We start from the raw sequence: 12,915 nt of genomic DNA, 5'->3' as shown, positions 1-12,915 counted from the left end.
TATTTTATCCCCATATATTTAACATTGCATTTGCAAGGATAATTTAAATTGAACGTTGCACCCAAAGCTACTGTAGCAGTTCTTAAAGCTAAAAATTCCTTCTCCTAAGTTGGGTCTGTTTAGTCACATCTGGGAATACCCAGATCTTCCCACCATAAAATGGTACTTGTAAGTTCTTTAACGCCATTTTTCTAACTGCTTCTAAATCCTGATGGAAAATAAATGATATTAAAAGTGTTTGTCTTTCCATTATAGCTGTTGATAGGGAAGTATCTAATAATTCTGATACATTCAATTCTCCTTGTGGTTGTGCAATCTGTTCATCCTCTTTATTCTTTTTCGTTGGTAAATAATATATCTTGTTCAGGGGTGGTATATTTTCAGGCAAAAATTTTAAATTTTCAACCAAATATCTTTTAAAGATTTCTTGAGGCGAATAAACTGATGTTCTTGGAAAATTTAGCAACTGGAGGTTCAATCTACGATTATAGTTTTCAAAAGTTTCCAATCTATTGTGTATGAGAGTGTTATCTTTAATAAGTTTCAGTGAAATTTCTCTCAGTTTTATATTTTCTTCCGTTATAGAATTTACTTTCTCATTTATCTCTACTTTCATCTTTGCAAATGCATCAGTCAATTCTTGAACATTTTTCGATAAAGTTTCTACTTTACCCGTGGAAGTTCTCACAGCTTGATCCACACTCTGGAGCGTTTCCCAAATAGCTTCCAGAGTAACCTTCGTCAGAGAAACCTTAGTTGTTCCTGTTCTCGACGCCATTACGGCGGTTACAACCTCAGTTGGAATTGAGGTGTCAGCTGATAGTCCAGCGGTAGAGCCCTGGCACGGCGCTCCTAACTCCGACTTGCGGTTCAGGAAAGCTTCGTCCCCGCTGAATACAGCTGGTTGCGGAGGTGGGGGTCTAACCAGAGGGGACAACAACGTGTCCTGCCCCTGAATCTCGGCGTCTCCTTGCGCTGTCGAGTCAACGGGGTCTCCCGGTCACTATAGAAGTGGATTGCCTCGTTATGAAACCCTCAAGGGTTTGCTGGATCGGCGTTGATGTTAGTGTCGGCGGGGCTCCGACTCTAACGGCTCCCTTCCTCTAATGCGGCATATCAACCAAGAAAATAATAGCAGGCAAAACTTTTCGCTACTATAGCAAGAAAAAAGAGGATATCTCCAGCAGACTGAGGTGAGTCATTCACGGGGGATCGTTCGTGCCGCCATCTTGATCAGCCTCAAGTGCCTGTTACAGACAATTTTAATGATAGGTTACATATTACTAACAGCAGATCAGCAATTTCATGCTTGAGTTCTTTGTGTACTCTTGGATTTATGCCATCCGGTCCAGGTGATTTACTACTCTTTAATTTGTCAATTTGGCTCAGTACATCTTCCAGGTTCACCGAGACTTCTTTCAATTCCTCCGCATCATCATCCTTAAAAACCATTTCCGGTAGAGGCAGAACTCTTGCATCTTCTTCCGTAAAGACAGCAGCAAAGAATTCATTCAGTTTCTCCGCTATGGTCCTGTGCTCCCCGAGCTTCCCTTTTGCTCCTTCGTGATCTAACAGTCCCATGGATTCCCTCACAGGCTTTCTGCTTCTGATGTAGCTGAAAAAGTTGTTACTTTGAGTTTTAGCCTCTACGGCAAGTTTCTCTTCATATTCTCTTTTAGCCTTCTATATTAATGCTTTGCATCTGACTTGCCAGTGCTTATGTTGCTTCTTATTTTCTTCGTTTGGGTCCTTTTTCCATTCTTTGAAGGACAATCCTTTGGCTGTAATGGCCTCTTTTACTTCACCTTTTAACCATGCAGGCTGACATTTTCTCTTCTTTCCACCTTTGCAAATACGTGGAATGCAACTGGACTGGGCTTCCAAGATGGTATTTTTGAATAACATCCACGCCTGCTTTAGTGTCCAAACCTTTGCAGCCAATCCTTTTGGTTTCTTTTTAACCATTTTCCTCATTTTATTATAGTCATGCTTTCGAAAATTAAATGCAGCTACAGTAGATTTTCTTTTTTTTTTTTTTGTGGATTCATCCCAGATAGTAGCTCAAACTTGACCATGTTATGATCACTGTTTCCCAGTTGACCCAAAACTGCCACTTCTCGCAATATGCCCTACACGCCACAAGGAGCAGATCGAAAATTTTTATTTATTTATTGCATTTGTATCCCACATTCTCCCACCTATTTGCAGGCTCAATGTGGCTTACGTAGATTTTTAACATTGTCATTTCAGGATATCAGATACAGTTAGTAATGTGTAACTTCTTAGGTATAGTCTGCACAGAGAGGGGTCCCAATTCCAAAGGATCCCTCCTCCCACAAGCAGTCCATCTCAGAGACTCAGCAAAATGCTCCTCCCAAAGAAGGCTGTGTCTGTGCCCAACTCAGACTACTAGACTCATGGACCAGATTCTGGATGAGAGCACAGGACAGGTCCCCTTCCTGGACTCCAGGGGAGCAGCAATGGGCTGGAGAGGAGCACTGCTTCTTCCGACACTGGCATCAAAGAGCTGACTAATTTTAATTCAAGCATTTGTATTCCTTAACCAATAACAAGTCTAGGCCGATTACAACAACAAAAAAAACCAAATACAATATACAAACAGTAACCAAAACAGAACATACAACATTTGAAAAATAAAAATGATTGAACCCAATTTAAAAATACTCTCTAAACAACCATGTTTTGACAACACACCTAAAATTCATATAGTTCGTTATGACTAATATATGATGGCAAAGAGTTGCACAATTCAGAGCCTTTTCCCAATAAAGCTGAATTAAAACTCTTCTTCAGTTGACATATAGACTTCGGAGGGATTGTTAATCTAATATCATATAGTGACCTAAAGGTTCTTTTTTTGTTGATATAAATTAATAGAATTCAGAAGATAATCAGGACCTTGACCATATAAAACCTTGAAAATCAAGGTCAGTAGGCTTGAACTCTACCCCAAGCCTCACAAGGGAGCCAATGAAATTTCTTCCAGTACGATGTATGGCTCCCCCTCTCGTTGGTTCTTGGACCAGCTGCTCCAAGAAGCAGTTGTTTATTACATCTAGAAATGTTATCTTCCTAATGTAACGTTTATCCAGTCAATATTGAGGTAATTGAAACCACCATTATAGCACTGCCCAATTTGCCAGCTTTCCTAGTCTCTGTAAACATTTCTTCATCCGTCTATTCATTCTGCCCCAACAAATGGTAGTACAGCCCTACAAGTATACTCCTTCCCTTCAAACATGGAATTTCTAACCATAATGATTCCATGCTCCTATCTGTGTCATGTGGAATGTTTATTTTATTTGACTAAATTCCTTCTTTAACATATAGCACAACCCCCCTCCAATTTGATCCTCTCCAACATTGCGATACAATTTGTACCGTTAACATAGTGTCCCACTGATTGTCCTCTTTCCACCAAGTCTCTGAGATGCCTATTATATCTACCTCATCATTTAGTGCTATGTATTCTAACTCTCCCATCCTATTTTTTAGGCTTGTAGCGTTTGTATACAGGCACTTCAAATTGTGTTTTCTCCTTTGATCTACATGCTGCTTAGAAGTTGAAAGGGATAATGCACAGCCTTTATCCTGCTCTCTCATTAAGAATACCTGGCTTACTTTAAGCATTATTGAAACCTCTCCACTGGGATTCCCTAAATGTCCTGTTTCAATAGTATCCTTCAAGGATACTCCACACCGAACCATGTGCTCCTGTCAGCTTTCCCCCCCCCCCCCATTCTAGTTTAAAAGAACAAGATGATTAAAACAAGTTCACCAGACAACAAAGGTAAGAAAAATGATTTTATTTTCAGTTCAGTAACTTGAAACATTTCAGTTGTAACTTGAAACATGTCAGTTTTGAGAATTTACATCTGCTTTCTATATTTTGTACTATACAGGAAGAAATGTGAGGGAGACACTTTATGGGATTAATCGCACAATTGAAATGTGTTCTTTCACATTTAGAGTATGTTTTGTAGAAAACTGAAAAACTATTTTTATACATTTTGAACTGTATTTTTAAAGATATCGGAATGTGAAAAATGTACGAGGGCATGAAGACACTATATTATAATGATCAATACAGGAAGTGAGAATGAACTACTGTCATTGATGACTCCGTTATCTTCATATGACACCTCAAGTGTCTAAATTTTGAGTATTATCCTATATAATAATTTGCACCTTCAACATTCTGCGTCTGGATGCCTGGGTTCTTAACATTCATTCCCACTCATTGCCCCGCCCTCGCGTCAAAGCGTAATGACGTCAGAGGGCGGAACAATGAGGGGGAAGGGAACGCTGGAGGCAAGATGATGTCAGGCGGAGAGAATTGCGGGACATCGAGGGGAGGGTGGGAGGGAGGAAGGGGAGGGCAGGGCGAGAGAAGAGATCGCTAGACATGGATGGATGGAGAGGGCAGGGGAGAGCGCAAATTTGCTGGATATAGATGGATGGAGGAGAGGGCAGGGAGAATGGAGAGTTGCTGGACATGGATGGATGGAGGAGAGGGCAGGGAAAATAGAGTTGCTGGACAGGGATGGATGGAGGAGAGGGCAGGGAGAATGGAGAGTTGCTGGACATGGATGGATGGAGGAGAGGGCAGGGAGAATGAAGAGTTGCTGGACATGGATGGAGGAGACGGCAGGAGAGAATGGAGAGTTCTTGGACATGGGGGGAGGGGAGGGGAGGGCATGGGAGAGACATAGATGGATGGAGGGGGCAGGGGAGAGAGCAAATTTGCTGGATATAGATGGATGGAGGAGAGGGCAGGGAGAATGGAGAGTTGCTGGACATGGATGGATGGAGGAGAGGGCAGGGAAAATGGAGAATTGCTGAACATGGATGGATGAATGAATGGAGGGGGCAGGGGAGAGAGGAAATTTGCTGGATATGTGTGGATGGAGGAGAGGGCAGGGGAGAATGAAGAGTTGCTGGACATGGATGGATGGAAGGGAGGGAAGTCAAGAAGGAGATGCACATGGATGGAGGGGAGGAGAGGGAAGAGAGGAGAAATGCTGCACATGGATGGAGTCTGCATACTCTTTATCTTTTAAAAAATACTATAAATAAAAATCACAAAAAAAGAAAGATTAAAACAAAAAAAAATAGATAAAACAATCTGTATCTCATACCCCTGGAGCATATTACTTATTATACACCCTTCCCAATTATTACTTATCATGACAGAACATTTCTCCTAACGGTTCCCTTAAAAACATAATCACATTACATGATAGCCTTGCTAGCGCCCGTTTGATTTGTGTGAGAAACGGGCCTTTTTTTACTAGTTTATTATAAATGACAAAGAAAGAAAAACAGTTTTTGCTTGAACATTTTGACAACTAAATATATTAATTCAAAAGTATACTACGGAAAAATTACTTACGATTTATTAAGTATACATATTAAGATCAAAAGTCTCGACGCCTATTCCCACGAGGTCTTGCCATATCTTTTTCATTGTCTAGCTTTATTTTGTGTTGCTTGTATCGTTCTGCCATGAATACAAGCTCTTCAGGGACTTCCTAAAAATTAAACAGATGTTAAAAGATGTGAAATATTTTGATAGTAGAAATGAAAATAATTTATTTGGGACAGTTAGCATCCTAAGACCGGGAAATCTTTTGGGTTTCCTGAAACAAAAGTACTCAAATCCTTGCTCTCTCTTTTAGTTAGCAGGGTTGACTGCATATACAAGTTTAGAATTTATTAATACTTGATGATATACCACCTGATCTACAACAAGGTCTAGGTGGTTTACAAAGAAATGTAAAAATTGAAAAGAACTCCATAATAGAAAAGTGAAAACTACAATCAAACAAAATCATAAAAATCAGCACATCCTTACATACACACAGATACTGCAAGTCAAACTAATATACAAAGCTGCCTCGCCCAAAACTTAAGAGATAAGTTTTCAAATGAACTTTAAATTTCTTGTATGATGTTTGCTGAATTGACAATGGCAGTTTATTCCATAATACAGGGATCACTCAAAAGAAGGCACCTTGTCTCGTGAACAAGAGCCATGTTGGAAGCCGGCAGTGCAAGCCTATGAACCACTGAAGACCTAAGTGTTCTACTAGGCATGCATGGTTGAGCTAGTGTGACCAAATAAGGAGGCATTTGGTCATATCACCCTATGTAAGAGGGTAAGAATCTTGAACTCAATTCTACAAGCAATCAACCAATGGTACCCTAAGATATAGTGGAGTTGCATGATCTCATGTTTTCATACTCCCTAGCAAATGGATTGCCATGTTTTGAAGCATTTGCAGATGCTTTACCAAATACTGACTAACCTCTGATAGAACAATGCTGCAATAGCCCAGGTGTGAAGTTAATAGTGAAAGAAGCAACATATCCTCACCAAAATAGGTTCTGACTGAACAAAGGAAGTGAAGCACAAAAAACCCCTCTCCACAAAACCCTCAAGACTTGTTGCGTGAATGTTAACTGGGAATCAGTAATGACTCCTAAATACTTAAAGAATTTCATCACAGGGACAGAAAGGCCCAAAGTACTGGGAGTCAACACAGGATACAGTCGAAGGCCTGCAAGCCAGTACATTTTAGTTTTATCTGGGTAAGGTACTAAACGATGCTCCACTAGCCACTTTGAAACTGCCACCAGACAAGTCTGAAAGGGAGTAAAAGCAAAATTGGACCAGAGAGAATAGTCTACTTACAAGATGTCGTCAGCATACACATAGGCACTCATCTCAGAACTTTAAACCAACGTAACCAGAAGGGCCAAAAGAAATGTTAAAAAGCAGTGGTATCAAAGCTAACCCCTGTGGCACACTGCACGTCATCTGATGTTTCAAAGAAAAAGCAGAGACCCCAAGCAAATCAAATGTCCGGGCTCTTAGAAAAGTTAAACCATTGTAAAACTTGGCTCCAAAGCAAATTTTATTTTTTATTTATTAGGATTTATTTACCGCCTTTTTGAAGAAATGCACTCAAGGTGGTGTACAGTAAGAATAGATCAAACATGAGCAATAGGTAATTACAGCAGTGAAAATATTCAAACAACAATACAAAGTATGGCAAAGTACCGTATTTTTTGGACCATAAGACGCACCGGACCATAAGACGCACCTAGGTTTTAGAGGAGGGAAATAGGAAAAAAAAAAATGTTCCTTTTTCCCTCCTCTAAAACCTAGGTGCTCCGGTGCGTCTTGTCCGAGATCGCCCTCCCCTACTTACGTGACGCGATGTTCCCTGGTGGTCTAGTGACGTCGGGGCAGGAAAGAGCCCCCTCTTTCCTGCCCAGCGCGCTGCTCTCCGTCCTCCTGACTGGTTCCTGACGGTCTCGGCGAGATTCAAAATGGCCGCCGAGATTTTGAATCTCGCCGAGACCGTCAGGAACCAGTCAGGAGGACGGAGAGCAGTGCGCTGGGCAGGAAAGAGGGGGCTCTTTCCTGCCCCGACGTCACTAGACCACCAGGGAACATCGCGTCACGTAAGTAGGGGAGGGCGATCCCGAACTCGCTACCTTCGGACTATAAGACGCACCCCCCATTTTCCTCCCAAATTTTGGGGGAAAAAAGTGCGTCTTATAGTCCGAAAAATACGGTATACTACTTACAATGTCAACACAATATGTAATAGAACATTTTAATTGATAGTTAAGGGTAAAGCAGAGATGGAACACATAAAATAGGTAAGAGAGTAAGAAGAGTTAGAAAGTAAGGTGACTAATTTAAAGAAAATTGCACATGAGATCAGAAAGTTGCACATGAGGTCAGATAGATGGTTAAATACTATCTCAGCTAGGGTAGGAGTGGATAAAACATGTCCTGCTGCAGTATGTCAATCTAGACAAAAATAACCTATGGTCCAGCAAATCAAATGCAGCAACCAAAGCCCAACACAACCGCCAACACCACATATCCCTTATTTATTTTCGTGTGAACCTCACTAAGCAAAGATGACAACACCGTCTTGCTACTATAGCCCAACCTGACATCAAATTGATAATGATCCACAGCTGTCACTGCCACATAATCAGTAAGCTGTCAGAACTTTTTCCCACTAACTTAGCCAAGAAACAGATTGGACACAGGCAACGAGATACTGGGCTAGATGGACCACTGGTCTGACCCAGTATGGCGACTCTTATGTTCACCTAAGTCCCTTGCATACATTATTGCAATCCACCCCCTCCCTTGGCTCACAGGCCTAGGCAACAAGGTGGCAGTATAGCATGGGAGCAAGTTACGTGCTCCATAAGCCTTGTCCCCATTTTGCAGTCATGTCTCTGTAAAGCAACAAACCAAAGCTCCCGTATCTGTAAGCAAATCATACAAGGAGGAAGTCTTGCTCTTCAACAATCTACAATTCAACAATAACCGAGTCAAACTCCTGCGTCCCACCATAACTAGAATCCTACTATTCTCACCAAATAACTTTCTAGCAATCTTGAGAAAATCCCTCAATAATGTAAAAGTTGTCATCCAAAATATCCAGAAAACAGCACTTACCACAAGCCCTAACTGCCAATATGATGCATGTCCACTACCAATATTGCTTCGCCTCAAGGAGAATGACCTACTCCTTGGACCAATTATACAATGTAAGGGCAGATGTTTACATCAGTGGTAACGTGACCGCTCTGCGAAATCTATCAACTGGAGGCAGCAATGGAATCAGTAGGACTGCCAGGTGCCTACAAGGCACAATAGGACAACAGACAGATAAGTTAAAAACAAGAACACCGTTATAAGACAAATTATTATATAATGGACGTTTGGTGGACATTTGCTTATGTTAGCAAATACTATTTTGGAATTAATGGGAACACTGAACTACTTCAAAAATATAAATAGTGACAGAAGGCAAATGTTATGCTATCAGTTCATATTTCTAGACAGAGATCATACTATAAAAATGAATTGGGTACCTCTGATCTAAGGTAAGATAATACTGTCATTGAAATATAGTGACTGTATGAAAAAAGTATTGCGATTTGAAAATGCAGAGCAAACACAAGCAGTCTATTAGTGAAACGCAAAACAAAGTTACAGAGGGTCTGTAGAACTGCAGTAGATAGGGTATATGGGCAGACAAGGTGAGGTGAGTGCTCTGTTCCCAGTTTCTGTTTTTGACTAGCCAACAGAAGTGCAAATACTGATAAAATCAGAACAGCAAGCAGGAAAGGCAGAATGACATGGAGGTTTTTATCCACCATCTAAGCATTCAAGCTTTGAACTGCATGAACATTCCATGTTCAAGGGGATTAAGGCCCATGATATTCACATATGGAAGTCCAAACAATGGGAGGGCCTAAACAAGAGTTATCTCAAAAATAATTTTTCTAATATAGAATTTTCTTCATTGATCTACACCACACATTTCCAAAATACTTATTGACAGATAAATGGAACTGAAATTAGTTGATGACATTAGATACTAATAAAAAGAATTCCTGTTGTCCAGTAAATGGGTTCCTGAGTTGCACTTAAGCCAGGAGATCAGAGAGGCTGACATTCAATGAGGGCTCAGCATGTGATTTTAGGAACCTTAGGTGCCCAATTTAACATATATTCAGTTAGTTTGGAGGATCTAGAATTTCACCACTCATGAGTTAGTCATTTTCAGTCTTGTCTGAATATGACTTTCTAATGGTGCCAGCTTCTGGGATCCCCTCCACATTAAACCTACCAGCACCCCTCCCCCTCCACTCCATTAAAAAAAACTATATAGGGTTAAACATGCTAGCCCTCTGACACATCTTCCTCCAGTGCTTTGAAAACAGTAGGGGGAACTGACAGCCACCTTGTGCCATCCCCTGGCACTGCATTACCCTTACCAAGCCAAGAGGATGAGAGGATGCTATATACTAAAGGCCAAATATTAAGTGCAGTAGCTTTGAGAGCTTCCAGCACTTAGTATTCAATTATTCACTATACTCAGTAAATAAACTGATACTCATCCAGAACTTATTTTATTATTATATAGAACAGATAGAGGGGAAGCTTGGAAATCTCTGCAACATGTATTATTATTATTATTTTTTTTGTAAAACAGGAGGTAGAGGAATAACAGGTGGTCAGATTTGGGCCTGCTTTACAAGCATGGAAATGCTCCGGCCTACGTTAGACCGCATTGATTTGCCACCCAGGAAAGCTAAAAGTTCAGCACGCACATTCTTGGGACTTCATTTCCCTAGCTGTAAAGGTCTAAAATACAAACTAGTACATGCTTTTCTTACATTGGCACTGAACTGTGGAATGCATTACCACTTGATCTGAAAACGATTCATGACTTAATTAACTTTCGAAAAACACTAAAAACTTATCTCTTTAACAAGACTTACCATAATAATCAATAATAAGAACAATGCCTCACTACTTACTTGATAGTTTGACTATTTTATGATTTACTGAATTGATTATAATTATTATGTTACACTCATTTCTTTGTATGAAATCTAATTGTATATCTACTCTTGATTGGCGCCTGCCAAGATGTAATATTGTAAGCCACATTGAGTCTGCAAATAGGTGGGGAAACTTGGGATACAAATACAATAAATAAATAAATAAATAAATAAATAAATAAGCACTGTGGTTTGGACAGTCAAGTTATGTGCCTAGCCTTGAAAATCTGTCTTCTTGTGGTAGACAGGTTTGATAACCTTGATCTCCAAAAGGAAGAAGACTTCTATCTTGAGTAGTTCCTGGCTCTTATTGATACTCTTGTATGTGGACAATTTGGTTGTTATTCCAAAAGCTATAATGATAACCTTCTGCAACTACAACCTAGCTATTCGGAGGCTTTGGGTGAATATATTATATACACCAGTATTACAAACAAAATACTACACATACAATAAAAACAAGAAAGAAATACCACAAAGCATGCATGGACTCAATTATCAGAATTATATACATTCATGAATTTAAAAAACATGGTGGGTGATAACTCGTAAATAAGTTACTAGACACCACCCCTATCACCACAACCAACACAGATATCCCACCCGCAGACTAACTTGCTAACTACTTTAACGAAAAAATAATAAAACTACGCAGCACACTTCCTCATCACAATACTGACATCGAAATCTTCTACAACGATCTGGACCCATCCTCCGAAGGATACCCAGCTGACCGCATTTGGACAACATTTAATCTCCTCAGCACAAGCGACTCACAGGTTCGCTAAGACCCACTGCAAACTGGATACATGTCCCAGTCATCTACTCAAGTCTGCCCCAGACCGCTTCATAGCAGACCTTACATCCCATCTAAACTTCATGTTACAACAAGGTCTCTTCCCTGAGGAACATGGCAACATCCTACTCACCCCAATACCAAAAGAAGCCAAGAAAAGCACAAACGATATCACCAATTACCGCCCACTTGCGTCTATCCCATTAGTAGTAAAAATGATGGTGAGCTTCGTGACTAAACAGCTTATGGAATACCTGGACAAGTTCTCAATACTACATAATTCACAATCAGGATTCCGATCCCACAATAGCACCGAAACTGTCCTAGTCACCCTCCTGGCCAAATTCAAACAGGAGACTGCCAGAGGCAAAAGCATACTTCTCCTCCAGTTCGACATGTCAAGCGCATTCGACATGGTAAACCACAACATACTACTAAGAATACTAGGCCACTTCGGGATTGAAGGAAACGTACTTAATTGGATCAAAGGCTTTCTAACCACCAGAACTTATCAAGTAAAATCAAAGTCAAACATATCACCACAGTGGAAAGCAGTCTGCGGAGTACCTCAAGGATCACCGTTATTACCAATACTCTTCAACATGATGATGATTCCACTGGCACATTCCTTATCCAACCGAGGCCTTAACCCATTCATTTATGCAGATGATGTTACAATATACACTCCCTTCAGACATGATCTGACCGAAATAACCAACAAAATCAACGATAGACTGAACATCATGGACTCCTGGGCAAACTCATTCCAACTGAAACTGAACACCGAAAAAACACATTGTCTCATCTTCTCCTTGCCATATAACAAATACAAACCCACAACCATAAATACTCCAGGACATACCCTCCCCCTACCTCGGACAGTTTGAAAATACTTGGTGCAACACTCGATCGCAACCTTATCCTCGAGAGCCAAGTAAACTCTGCAACAAAGAAAAGGTTCTATTCAATGTGGAAGCTCAAACGATTAAAACCTTTCTTCCCAAGAGCAACTTTTCGATACCTAATACAATCAATGGTCCTAAGCCATGCAGATTATTGCAACGGAATCTACGTGGGCTGCAAAGAACAACTCATAAAAAACCTCCAAACCGCCCAAAATACAGCAGCCAGGCTGATATTCAGCAAAACACGCTTCGAAAGTGCCAAACCCCTCCGAGAAAAGTTGCATTGGCTCCCAATCAAAGAATGCATCATCTTCAAAATCTGCACCTTAGTCCACAAAATCATATACGGTGTAGTCCCAGAATACATGATAGACCTCATAGACTTACCAATAAGAAACAAAGTCAGATCATCAAGATCCTACCTAAACCTACACTACCCAAATTGCAAAGGACTGAAATACAAAACAACTTACGCATCCGGCTTCTCCTACATAAGCGCACAACTATGGAATGGGCTCCCAAAAGCTGTGAAAACAATCCAAGACCACTTGAACTTCAGGAAATCACTAAAAAACAACCTCTTCAAAAAGGCCTACCCCAACGACCCCACGTAACCCTCTTCACCTACCAACATAGCATGACTATGATCGAACAGGACAACACTCAATCTTCATCCATTCCGACCCTCCACTTAAACCTCATACGATCACTATACAACTTTGTATTTGTTATCCACCGACTGGGCAAACGCCTTTGACGGTACTATGTAAGCCACATTGAGCCTGCAAATAGGTGGGAAAATGT

At 40.6% G+C, this 12,915-nt stretch overlaps 1 protein-coding gene across 1 annotated transcript in view; it reads right to left on the bottom strand.

The window, feature by feature from the left end:
* Positions 1-12,915, bottom strand: part of DDX43 (DEAD-box helicase 43) — a 344,939-nt gene that overhangs the window by 21,052 nt on the left and 310,972 nt on the right. The window contains exon 16 of the mRNA XM_030199037.1: positions 5,414-5,552. Coding sequence (XP_030054897.1) covers positions 5,439-5,552 — 114 coding nt within the window. The 3' untranslated portion in view covers positions 5,414-5,438. The remainder of the gene's footprint in view (positions 1-5,413; positions 5,553-12,915) is intronic.

The sequence above is a fragment of the Microcaecilia unicolor genome, chromosome 3, assembly GCF_901765095.1.
Source record: "Microcaecilia unicolor chromosome 3, aMicUni1.1, whole genome shotgun sequence".
Classification (NCBI taxonomy): Eukaryota; Metazoa; Chordata; class Amphibia; order Gymnophiona; family Siphonopidae; genus Microcaecilia; species Microcaecilia unicolor.
Note: the sequence above shows the minus strand (reverse complement) of the source record. Positions and strands in the feature narration are given on the sequence as shown.